Source organism: Peromyscus californicus, unplaced genomic scaffold (assembly GCF_007827085.1).
Source record: "Peromyscus californicus insignis strain IS unplaced genomic scaffold, ASM782708v3 Scaffold_4__1_contigs__length_199733344, whole genome shotgun sequence".
NCBI lineage: Eukaryota > Metazoa > Chordata > Mammalia > Rodentia > Cricetidae > Peromyscus > Peromyscus californicus.
Genome location: NW_026294562.1, coordinates 187,641,088 through 187,653,282, shown reverse-complemented (window position 1 = coordinate 187,653,282; position 12,195 = coordinate 187,641,088). Strand labels below are relative to the sequence as shown.

At 41.2% G+C, this 12,195-nt stretch overlaps 1 protein-coding gene across 1 annotated transcript in view; it reads left to right on the top strand.

Annotated features, from left to right (window-relative positions):
* The window catches only part of LOC128094001 (vomeronasal type-2 receptor 116-like), a 28,776-nt gene extending 21,980 nt beyond the window's left edge, over positions 1-6,796 (top strand). The window contains exon 6 of the mRNA XM_052712003.1: positions 5,871-6,796. Within this exon, the coding sequence (XP_052567963.1) occupies positions 5,871-6,796 (926 nt within the window). The remainder of the gene's footprint in view (positions 1-5,870) is intronic.
* Positions 6,797-12,195: the final 5,399 nt, after the last annotated feature.

The following is a 12,195-nucleotide window of genomic DNA, read 5'->3' as shown; positions in this document are numbered from 1 at the left end:
CACAACAATTAGGGTGTTTGGCCATCCCATCACCAGAGTAGGTCAGTTCGGGCTGTCTCTCGACCATTGCCGGCAGTCTGTTGTGTGGGTATCTTTGTGGATTTCTGTGGGCCTCTCTAGCACTTTGCTTCTTCCTGTTCTCATGTGGTCTTCATTTACCATGGTCTCCTATTCCTTGTTCTCCCTCTCTGTTGTTGATCCAGCTGGGATCTCCCGCTCCCCCAAGCTCTCTTTCCCTCGACCCTCGCCTTTCATTACCCCCACTCATGTCCAGGCTGTTCATGTAGATCTCATTCCATTTCTCTGTCATTGGGCGATCCCTGTGTCTTTCTTTGGGTCCTGTTTTCCGGGTAGCCTCCCTGGTGATGTGAGTAGCAGACAATTCATCCTTGTTTCATGTCTAGTATCCTGCTATGAGTGAGTACATACCATGTTTGTCTTTCTGAGTCTGGGTTACCTCACTCAGGATGATTTTTTCTAGATCCATCCATTTGTCTGCAAACCTCATGATGCCATTGTTTTTTTCTGCTGAGTAGTATTCCATTGTGTATATGTACCACATTTTGTTTATCCATTCTTCAGTTGAAGGGCATCTGGGTTGTTTCCATGTTCTGGCTATTACAAACAATGCTGATGTGAACATAGCTGAACAAGTGCTCTTATGGTGTGGTTGAGCATTTCTTGGGTATATGCCCAAGAGTGGTATAGCTGGATCTTGGGGGAGATTGATTCCCAATTTTCTAAGAAAGCGCCATATTGATTTCCAAAGTGGTTGTACAAGCTTGCATTCCCACCAGCAGTGGAGGAGAGTTCCCCTAGCTCCACATCCTCTCCAGCATAAGGTGTCTTCAGTGTTTTTGATCTTAGCCATTCTGACAGGCGTAAGGTGGTATCTCAGAGTTGTTTTGATTTGCATTTCCCTGATGATTAGGGATGATGAGCAATTCCTTAAATGTCTTTCGGCCATTTGAGTTTCCTCTGTTGAGAATTCTCTGTTTAGTTCTTTAGCCCTTTTCTTAATTGGACTGTTGGGCATTTTGATGTCTAATTTGATGTCTAATGGCAATCTTACCAAAAGCAATCTACAGATTCAATGCAATCCCCATCAAAATACCAACACAATTCTTCACAGACCTGGAAAGAATAATACTCAAATTCATATGGAAAAACAAAAAACCCAGGATAGCCAAAGGAATCCTGTACAATAACACAACTTCTGGAGGCATCACGATCCCTGACTTCAAGCTCTACTATAGAGCTACAGTAATAAAAACAGCTTGGTACTGGCATAGAAACCGACATGTGGACCAATGGAATTGAATTGAAGACCCTGACATTAATCCGCACACCTATGAACATATAATTTTTGACAAAGAAGCCAAAAGTGCACAATGGAAAAAAGAAAGCATCTTCAACAAATGGTGCTGGCAAAACTGGATATCAACATGTAGAAGGCTGCAAATAGATCCATATCTATCACCGTGCACAAAACTTAAGTCCAAGTGGATCAAGGACCTCAACATAAATCCAGCTACTCTGAACCTGCTAGAAGAGAAAGTAGGAAGTAGTCTTGAACGCATTGGCATTGGAGACTACTTCCTAAATAGAACACCAGTAGCACAGACTCTGAGAGAAACAATCAATCAATGGGACCTTTTGAAACTGAGAAGCTTTTGTAGAGCAAAGGATACGGTCAACAACGCAAAGCGACAGCCTACAGAATGGGAAAAGATCTTCACCAACCCCACATCTGACAGAGGACTGATATCCAGAATATATAAGGAACTCTCTGGCTTCTTTATCAAAATTCAGGTGTCCATAGGTGTGTGGATTTAAATCTGGGTTTTCTATTACACTCCATTGATCAACCTATCTGTTTTTAAGCCAATACTATATGCGTTTTGCTACTATAGTTCTGTAATAGAGTTTTAAATCAGGGATGGTGATACCTCCAGCCGTTCTTTTATTATACAAGATTGTTTTAACTATCTCAGGTTTTTTGCTTTGCCATATGAAACTGAGTCTTGTCCTTTCAACTCTGTAAAGGGTGGAATTGTGTTGCAATTTTGACATGGATTACATCGAATCTGTAGATTGCTTTTGGTAAAAAATGGCCATATTTTCCTAGGTTGAACCTACTGACCCATGAACATGAGAGACCTTTCCATCTCATTTTATTGTCTTCATTTCTTTCTTCAAACACTTGAATTTTATGTTATGCAAGTCCTTCACTTGCCTGGTTAGGGTTACCCCAAAACATTCTATATTGTTTATGGCTATTGTGAAGGGTGTTGTTTCCCTGATATCTTTCTCAAACACTTTGTAATTTGTAAAGGAGAGCTTCTGAATTTTTTAATTATCTTGTATTCAGCCACATTGCTGAAGTGGTTTATCAGCTGGAGGAGGTCCCTTACAGAATTTTGGGGTCAATTATGTTTACTGTAATATCATCTACAAATTATGATATTTTCAATTCTTCCTTTCCAATTTGTATGTCCTTTATCTTCTTCAGTTGTCTTGTTGTTCTAGCTAGAACTTCAAGTACGACATTGATTACTTTTGGAGGAAGTACACAACTTTGTCTTGTTCCTGAATTTAGTGGAATTTCATGAGTTTCTCTCCATTTACTTTAATGTTGGCTATAGCCTTGATGTAAATTGCCTTTGTGATGATTAAGTATGTTCCTTGTATCCCTAATCTCTCTAAGACTTTTATCATGAAAGGTGTTGGATTTTGTCAAAGGATTTTTCAGTATCCAATGAGATGATCATATGCAATTTTCTTTCTTTCTGTTTGTGTATATGGTGATTATATTTACTGATTTTCATATGTTGAAACATCCCTAAATCTCTAGGATGAAGCCTACTTGATCATGATGGATGATGTTTTCAATATGTTCTTGGATTCTATTTGCAAGAATTTTATTATATTTGCATCTATATTCAAAAGGGAAATTGGTCTGTTATTCTCTTTCTTTGTTGACTCTTTTTGTGATTTGGAAATCAGGGTGACCGTGACTTCAAAATGAATTTAGCAATATTCTTTCTGTTTCTATTTTTTGGAATAATTTGTGGTGTGTTGGTATTAGCTCTTCTTCAAAGGTCTGGGAGAATTCTGTGCTAAAACTACCTGGCACTGGGCTATTTTAGCTTGGTAGCCTTTTAATGACTGCTTCTATTTCCTTAGGGGTTATAGATCTATTGAAATAGTTTATCTGATCTTGATTTAATTTTCGTTAATTGTATCTATCAAGAAAAATATCCTTAGATTCTCTTAGTTTTTCCAATTTTGTGGAGTACAGGTTGTTAAATATGACCTAATGATTCTTTGAATTTCCTTGGGGTCTGTTGCTATCCCCTCCCCTTGTCATTACTGATTTTGTTAATTTGGGTATTCTCTCTCTGCCTTTTAATTGGTTTGGATGGCGATTTGTCTATCTTGTTGATTTTTCTCAAAAACCAGCTCTGTATTTCATTGATTCTCTGTATTGATCTCTTTGTTTCTATTTTATTGATATCAGCCTACAATTTGATTAATTTTGCCATCTATTCTTCTTGGGTGTTCTTGCTTCTTTTTGTTCTAAAGCTTTCAGATGTACTGTTAAGTTGCTGGTATGATATCTCTCCACTTTTCATATAGGTACCCTTTCCCAGCCCTTTACTCACAACTAATGTCTATATTTGGTGTAGAGATGTGTTTCTGGTATGCAGCAAAAGGATGGATCCAGTTTTCATATCCATTCTCTTACCTATGTCTTTTTATTGGGGAATTGAGTCCATTTATATTGAAAAATATTAGTGATCAATGATTATTACTTCCTGTTATTTTGGTGGTGGTGGTGGTTGTGTGTGTGTGTGTGTGTGTGTGTGTGTGTGTGTGTGTGTGTGTTTTCTATTTTTTAGTTTTTGTTGGTATGAGATTATCTATTGCTATATGTTAGTGGGTGTAGTTAACTTCCTTAGAGTTTTGGTTGGAATTTTGGTTCCTATACCTTCTCTAGATCTGTGTTTGTGGGTAGATATGATTTAAATTTGAACTTGTCATGAAATATCTGGATTTCTCCATCTATGGTGATTGGGCGTTTTCCTGGATATAGTAGTCTGGGCTGGTATCAATGTTCTCTTAGAGTCTACATAACATCTCTCCTGACTCTTCTGGCATTTATAGTCTCCCTTAAGAAGTTTGATGTATTATTTTATATTATATTATTTTATTTTATTATTAAGAGATTTTTCTATTCACTTTACATATCAACCATGGATTCCCCTGTCCTTCCTCTTCCCACCTCCAAGCCTTCCCCCTGAAACCACCTCTCATTACCACCTCCTCCAAGGCAAGGTCTCCCCTGAGGAGTCAGCAGAGCCTGGGAGATTCAGTTGAGGCATGTTCAATCCCCTCCTCCCTGCACCAAGGCTGAGCAAAGTGTCTCAGCATAGGCACTAGGTTCCAAAAAGCCAGCTCATGCACTAAGGACAGGTCCTGGTCTCACTGCCTGGGGGCCCCCTAAACAACTGTCTCACTTATCCAGAGGGCCCAGTCCAGTACCTTGGGGGCTATTCAGCTATTGGTTCACAGTTCATATGTTTCCACTAGTTTGGCTAGGTGTCTCTGTAATTTTTCCACTCGTGGTCATGATATCTCTTGCTCATATAATCCCTCCTCCCTCTAACTGGTTAGACTCTTAGAGCTCCACCTGTGACTTGGCCATGGATCTCTGAATCTGCTTCCATCAGTCACTGAATGAAGGTTCTATCATGACAGTTAGGGTGTTCAGCCATTCGATCACAAGAGTAGGTCATCTCAGGCACCCTGTCAACCTTGCCACTGGAGTCATCTTTGTGGATTCCTGGGGACTGTTCTAGTACTCTGCTTCTTCCTATTCCCATGGTGTCTTCATTTATCATGGTTTCTTTTTCCTTGTTCTCCCACTCTCTTCCTGATCCAGCTAGTACCTACCACTCCCCTAAGCACTCTTTCCCATGACAGTTGCCCTCTATTAATCCACTTACCCCCAGTTTACTGGGGTGTGGAATTGGGTGGGCATGGAGATGGGGAGAATCTGAGAGGAGCTGGCGGAGTGCAAAATCAAGATCAGAATGTATTATATAGGGAGTGTGAATGGTAATGTGATGATACAAAGAGAATTAAATATATATCAAAAATAAAAAGTGTGTAGAAATATGGACATTATTACTACATTGAAAATATAGCAGGAAAATCCATAATCATAAATCATAATTGAAGAGTAAATCAATAAGATATTCAAACACTTGTCCATAAAGACATAAGAATACATGAGTAGTTCTTTATCTATGCAATACATGGATACTACTGTACAGAGTTATGAAAACAGTGTCATTGATGAAGTGGTTCAAGGCTGAAAGACTTGAAGAATTTTAAATCATTCAGGCTCCTTCATAGAACGAAGACACTTAGAGAACACTGTGGATTTCGTTAATGTAGATGCATTTGGAATAAAGAGAACATCATTATAAGATTTCAAAGGACATTCTCTCTATCACACTGAAGTCTCATGCCCTCTTAAGAATGGAGATGTATTAATGAAGAGGCAATGACAGAGTGAAATTAGGTTCATGTGATATATGTCAGTGCTCTAGTGACGTGTAAAACAGATATAACAGTGTTGCTAAAGATGAGGATACCATATGAGTAACAACAGAGAAAGCCTGATGCTGCTTAATTTCTGTCAGCATGAAGTAGAAGGCAAATTGAGTTTAATCTTCCTGTATTTCTATGTGAAACAAAGCAAGGCTGTTCAGATACCATTGCAATGTTCTGGAGCAGGTAAGTGACTTAGAATAAAAAAGGAAACCTGAGTATGCATTCATAATCGCCTGCATTTCTGCCAGATATGGATCAGTGTGTGAAGTGTCCAGAAACACACTATGCAAATAATGAGAAGAGCCACTGCCAATATAAGACTGTGACATTTCTGGCCTATGATGACCCCTTGGGGAAGATATTCAGCGTCATGTCCTTGGGTTTCTCATCACTCACAGCTGTTGTTCTTGGGGTGTTTCTGAAACACAGAGACACTCCCATTGTCAAGGCCAATAACCGGCATCTCAGTTACATCCTGCTCATCACTCTGACCCTCTGTTTTCTCTGTCCCTTGCTTTACATTGGCCATCCTAGCAGAGTCACCTGTATCCTGCAGCAGAACACATTTGGACTTCTGTTCACTGTAGCTCTTTCCACTGTGCTGGCTAAAACTCTCACTGTACTTATAGCCTTCAAGATCACTACTCCAGGGAGAATGAGGAGGTGGCTGCTGATAGCAAGGACCCCTAATTTCATCATTCCCATCTGCACTATACTGCAAGTTCTTCTCTCTGGAATCTGGCTGGCAACCTCTCCTCCATTTATTGACAAAGATGTCCTTTCAGAACACGGACACATCATCATCATTTGCAACAAAGGCTCAGCTATTGCCTTCTACTGTATCCTAGGATACTTGGGAACACTGGCTATAGGCAGCTACCTTATGGCTTTTTTGTCCAGGAATCTGCCTGACACATTCAATGAAGCCAAGTTCCTGGCTTTCAGCATGCTGGTGTTCTGCAGTGTCTGGGTCAGCTTCCTCCCTGTCTACCATAGCACCAAGGGGAAGATCATGGTGGCTATGGAAATCCTCTCTATCTTGGCTTCTAGTACATCAATCTTAGGCATCATCTTTGTCCCCAAGTGCTACATCATACTATTAAGACCAGAAAGGAACTCACTTCATCACATTAGGGACACAACATATGCTAGAAGAACAATCCTTAAAACCTAGCTCCCATATTTCTTAAATTAAAGAGTTTTGAAGCATGATTGTTCTTCACTATCTGAACACTCACATATGAAGTCATAATTTGACATTTGATCCCATAGGCTATTATTTCTTTAAGTAACCATATTAGGCTAAATGAATTCTGCATCCATCCTCTTATTCATGTAGGGATATAGGCTGTATTTTGAGTCCTCCTCTTACATTCACTATTACTTTTGTGTTATTGATTTCATTTGCTAATGAAATGCTAATTTGGGAGTTCTTCTACTTGGATCATTCACATATTTTATTAATTTGACCACTAGATTATTCCAAAAAAATTATTTCTGCTGTCAAGTACATATGCTGATGAACAGATTCAAGAGTCATACATGTAAATATTCTTAAACATTTTGTAAATTTGACATTCAGTACAACAGATTTCTGTCAATATAGTGTTTTGTTGCTGAAGCCCTTGAGACATTTCTCCAATTTGTCATGCGTTCTTTTCTTGTATGTTTTTATTCTCAAGAAATCCAAATTCTTTACATTCGATGTACCTTTCCATGAAGGTTATACTATAACAGATCACTGCATAATGAGCTACATACTAAGTTATGGCAAACATAGGACCTCATTTTATAACCCGAAATGAAATGTCACCCAGAACAACCAATTTACACTCAATACCTGGAGCCTCTCTATAAATTACGATGCTCTGTATCAAATGCCCAGATGTAACTACTCCCACTGACTCTGTACTCACTTCTCTGTGTTAATCTAAACATCCAAGCAGCCTTTTTCTTGTCACTTCTTCACAGTCCATTACTTTTTCCTAAATTGGTGCATATTCCTTCAACTCATACAGACTGGGAAGGACCTAAAATCCAGGAAGGTCATTTGCAGACACAGAGGTGGACTCTTCTCTGTACCCAGGACTCCAGACAGAATCAGCAGAAGATCCTGGCACGCAGCTTCAGAACTGGTCTGTGTGATGCCTGTATGTGAACCAGGACTTCATGAACCATGTCTCAGAGAGCCAAATCAGTCAGGAAGACAAGAGTAAATGATAATCCATGAAGAAGGTGGGGACTGGCACACATTCTTATACACACAGGGTCCCTCAAAGAGGAAGATGATGCCTTGTGTGTCTCTAAAGCCCCAGGACTCTTCCCATGATGCACTTCCCTCATTCTCATGGAAATCCACTTTGTTCAGTTGCCTGGTCCATTCAAATAGAGTGTGTGTGTGTGTGTGTGTGTGTGTGTGTGTGTGTGTGTGTGCATGTGTGTTTGTAAGAGAAAAATTGTGTGTGTAAGAGAAAAAAGGAAAAAATAGAATAAAATAAAATAAGGGAAAATTTTTTAAAATCTCATCATGGAAGCTGCAGTGTGAGACAATGATTCACGCCGTGAACCCCTTTTGCATTTATCTTTACTTACAAGGGTTCATTGCAAAGAGTCATTGGTCTGGTTCGAGGCCTTTGGTTTCTACTATCTTATCAATATTGGGCCCTAACTAGGGCTCCTCCTAGAAATCCTGTTGTTGCCCCGTGTTTTAGAAATCTTGAGACTTTAGGTGTAAAGTCCAGGTCCCTTCACAAGCTCCACCAGATCATAGATAGGGTGGATAGTGGGGCAGGCCAAGTCATATCCTTGGGTCTGGGCCTGGGAAGCTGTAGGATTGGTGGAATAGATGTCAAATGGGGACAACTCTTCCTGCTTACAACTTCAGGGCTGGCTCACACACACCTGCACTAACAACGATGGCTCCATTGTGCTTCTCTGGTGAGGTGCAGGGCCTGCTCTCCCAAGTGGTGTATTTGGTGGGGGTCAGGTATAGCTCTCCCACTCTTACGGCTACAGAGTCAGCTCTCCCACTCTATGGACACAAAGTCAGCTCTATCACTTGCCCCAGATATTGGGCATAGGGGAGGAGGGCAACTCTCCTCAACCCTTGCTGCCTCAAGACAGATGGGTACTTGGGACAGATCATGCATGCTCACAGTTTTTGGCTGGCTCATCTACAACTGCACTAACAAGCGTGGCTGTATTGTGCTTCCCTCATGAGGTATAGTGTTTGCTCTCCCAAGTGTTGCAGCTGCTGGGGGTCAGGGATAGTTCTCCCATTCCGATAACCACAGGACATGCTCTCCCTAATACCCAAATGTCTGGTGGTGGCATGGGTGGGCATGAGCTGCCTTTCTCTCCCTCCCCTCACCCAGCAATGCCTAGATCATGTAGAAGAGCTAGCCCTGTGATCTTAAGAGCTGAAGGCATTCTTTTAATTGGTGTCCCTCTTCTCAGATGATTTTAGATGTGATGACTCAGATATGTCAAGTTCTTAGGAAACTATCCATCACAATTGACACCATATAATTTTGACACACAAATACATCACTACAAAGCTACCTTTCCTTTTCCATTCTTCCCCAAATCTCATATTAAATTCTAAGTAGGGGCTGGAGAGATGGCTCAGCATTTAACAGCAATGGTTATTCTTCCTGAGAAGCCAGGTTCAAGTCCCAGCACCGATATGGCACCTCACAACTGTCTGTAATTTTAGTTCCATGGGATCCAATACCCTGACACAGATATACATTCAAGCAAAACACCAAAGTACATAAAATAAAGTAAACAAATATTTTTAAAAACATAAGTAACTTTACATGTCCCACAGTTTTATTTTTGCAAAGAAGAAAGCCAAGAGATCAGAGCTAAGAGCCTTACCCTGAAGCTAGCCTCTTAAGCCAAGAGACCTCTCTGAAAGAGACCTACTTCCTGTGTGTTTGTCTTTATATAGTCTTTCTGTTCTGTCTTCTCATTGGTTGTAAACCCAAACACACGACTGCCTCGTCACTGCCTGTCTGTAGAGACTTCCAGGTCTTCTATGGTTGGGATTGAGATTAAAGGTGTGTGTCTCCAATGCTGGCTGTATCCTTGAACACACAGAGATCTACCTAGCTCTGTCTATCAAGTGCTGGGATTAAAGGCATGCCCACAACCACCAAGCTCTTGCTATGGCTCTAATAGCTCTGACCCCTGGGCAACTTTATTTATTAACATCATGTCCCACAGTTTTAAAAGTCCCACAATGGAACACACTAAAATTTCACTCAGAGGTTAAGAGTACTGGCAGATTTTCCAGAGGCCCTGAGTTAAACTCTGAGCAATTGCATGTTGGCTCACAACCAGCTGGTGACTTATTCTGGCATTCAGAAATACATGCATGCAGAACACTATACAAAATAAATAAATCTTTTTAAAAATGCAATCCTGCTGGGCAGTGATGGCATATACATTTACTGTCAGCACTCAGGAGACAGAGACAGGTGGATTTCTGTGATTTCAAAACCACTCAGATCTATACAGTGAGATCAAGACTAGCCAGTACTACACAGAGAAACTCTGTCTCAAAAAACAGAAAAATCAGTCCCTTTATCATATCCAGTCTCTTTTCAAACCCAAAAATGTTTTTAAAAGTTTAAAATCTAGCCAGGCAGTGGTGGCACATGCCTTTAATCCCAGCACTTGGGAGGCAGAGGCAGGCAGATCTCTGTGAGTTCGAGGCCAGCCTGGGCTACAGAGTGAGTTCCAGGACAGGCTCCAAAGCTACACAGAGAAACCCTGTCTCGAAAAAAAAAAAAAAAAAAGTTGAAATCTCTCAAGTGTGGGCTCCTTAAAAAATAAAAATCAGATTAAATAATTCCTTACTTCAAGAGGGAAAGGCCCAAGGCAAAGTCTCTCTGACAAATAAAATCTACTCTCCTACTGTGTAATAGTTCGATTTCCAATGTCTGGATCCACTTACTATCTTCTGGGCTTCTCCGAAGGGCTTGGGGCACTTGTTCAGCTCCATCCTCTGCAGCACACACAGCTTGCCTTCCAGTCTCAGGATGGCTCCACTCTATAGCTGCTGCTGTTCTTGTTAGTCACCCCACAGTACTGACATCAACCACAATGCTGGGTCTTCTGCTGCAACTTGGCTGCACTTTCATCAACGCCTCTCATGGACTCTCTTCATGGTTCCAAGTCTCAAATTCTCTGTGTGACTCCTTTAATTGTGGACCTTCACCTGCTAGTGTACTTCCACCTTCACCGATAGCATCTCCTGGCTTCTCACAGTGCCAAGCCTCCGCTGGAATCCATGACCAATTCATACCTTCAAAACCAGTACCACCTGGGTGACTCTCACACCACCACGTTTGACTGCCAGCATAAAATACAACTGCCTCTGGGACACAGCATCCGTGTGCTCTCAAGAAACACTTCTCAGAAAATTTCAACTCATCAATGCTGGGTTCTTCTTCTTTTTTTTTTAAGACAGGGTTTTTCAGTGTAGTTTTGGTGCCTGTACTGGAACACACTCTGTAGCCCAAACTGGCCTTGAACTCACAGAGATCTGCCTTGCTCTGCCTCCAGAGTGCTAGGATTTATGCCATGCACCACCACCACTATGGGCTCTTCTTAATCACCACTAATTTCTCAAACCAACCAGCATCGAGTATCTCAGTAAAACAAATTTTCAATTTAGTTGTTCAGATATTTTGTTAATCGTAGTTGATAATTCAGGCCCAGCTAATCAGGGCCACAGAATCTTAATTCAAAATAACAAATGTCCCCAATAGAGTCTTTAAACTTCCCTCTGAAACTTCACAAGCCATGTTCCCATCTTCTGCATTACACTCAACATTCTTATAGTCCAAGCTACTACAGAACAGCTCACCATTAGGTAAAACTCAAAGGATTTTCTTATACAATGTTTCAAAGTCCCTTCAAGGTCCTCCTACAATACAACATGGTCAGGTCTGTCAAAGCAAGACCCCACCCCTGGTACCAACTTGTCATAGTTAGAGTTTCTATTGCTGCAATAAAACAACATGGCCAAAAACCAAGTTGGAGAGGAAAGGGCGTATTTTGCATACACTTTCACATTTGAGTTCATCATTGAAGGAAGCCAGGACCGAAGTCAAACAGGGCAGAGAATGGAGGTAGGAACGGAGGCAGAGGCCATGGGGAGGTGCTGCTTACGGTCTTGCTCAGCCTGCTTTCTTATAGAACTCAGGACCACCAGCCTAGGATTGTCACCACCTGCTTTGAGCTGGGCCCTCCATATCAATCACTAACTAAGAAAATACCCTATAGCTGGATCTCATTTTCTTTTTGGGGGGTGGGAGGCGTCAAGACAGGGTTTCTGCCAGGCGGTGGTGGTGCACACCTTTAATCCCAGCACTCGGGAGGCAGAGCCAGGTGGATCTCTGTGAGTTAGAGGCCAGTCTTGTCTACAGAGTGAGTGTCAGGAAAGGCACAAAGCTACGCAAAGAAACCCCATCTCAAAACAAACAAACAAACAAAAAAGGACAGGGTTTCTTCATGTAGCCTTGGTTCTCCTGTAACTAACTCTGTAGACCAGGCTGGCCTCAG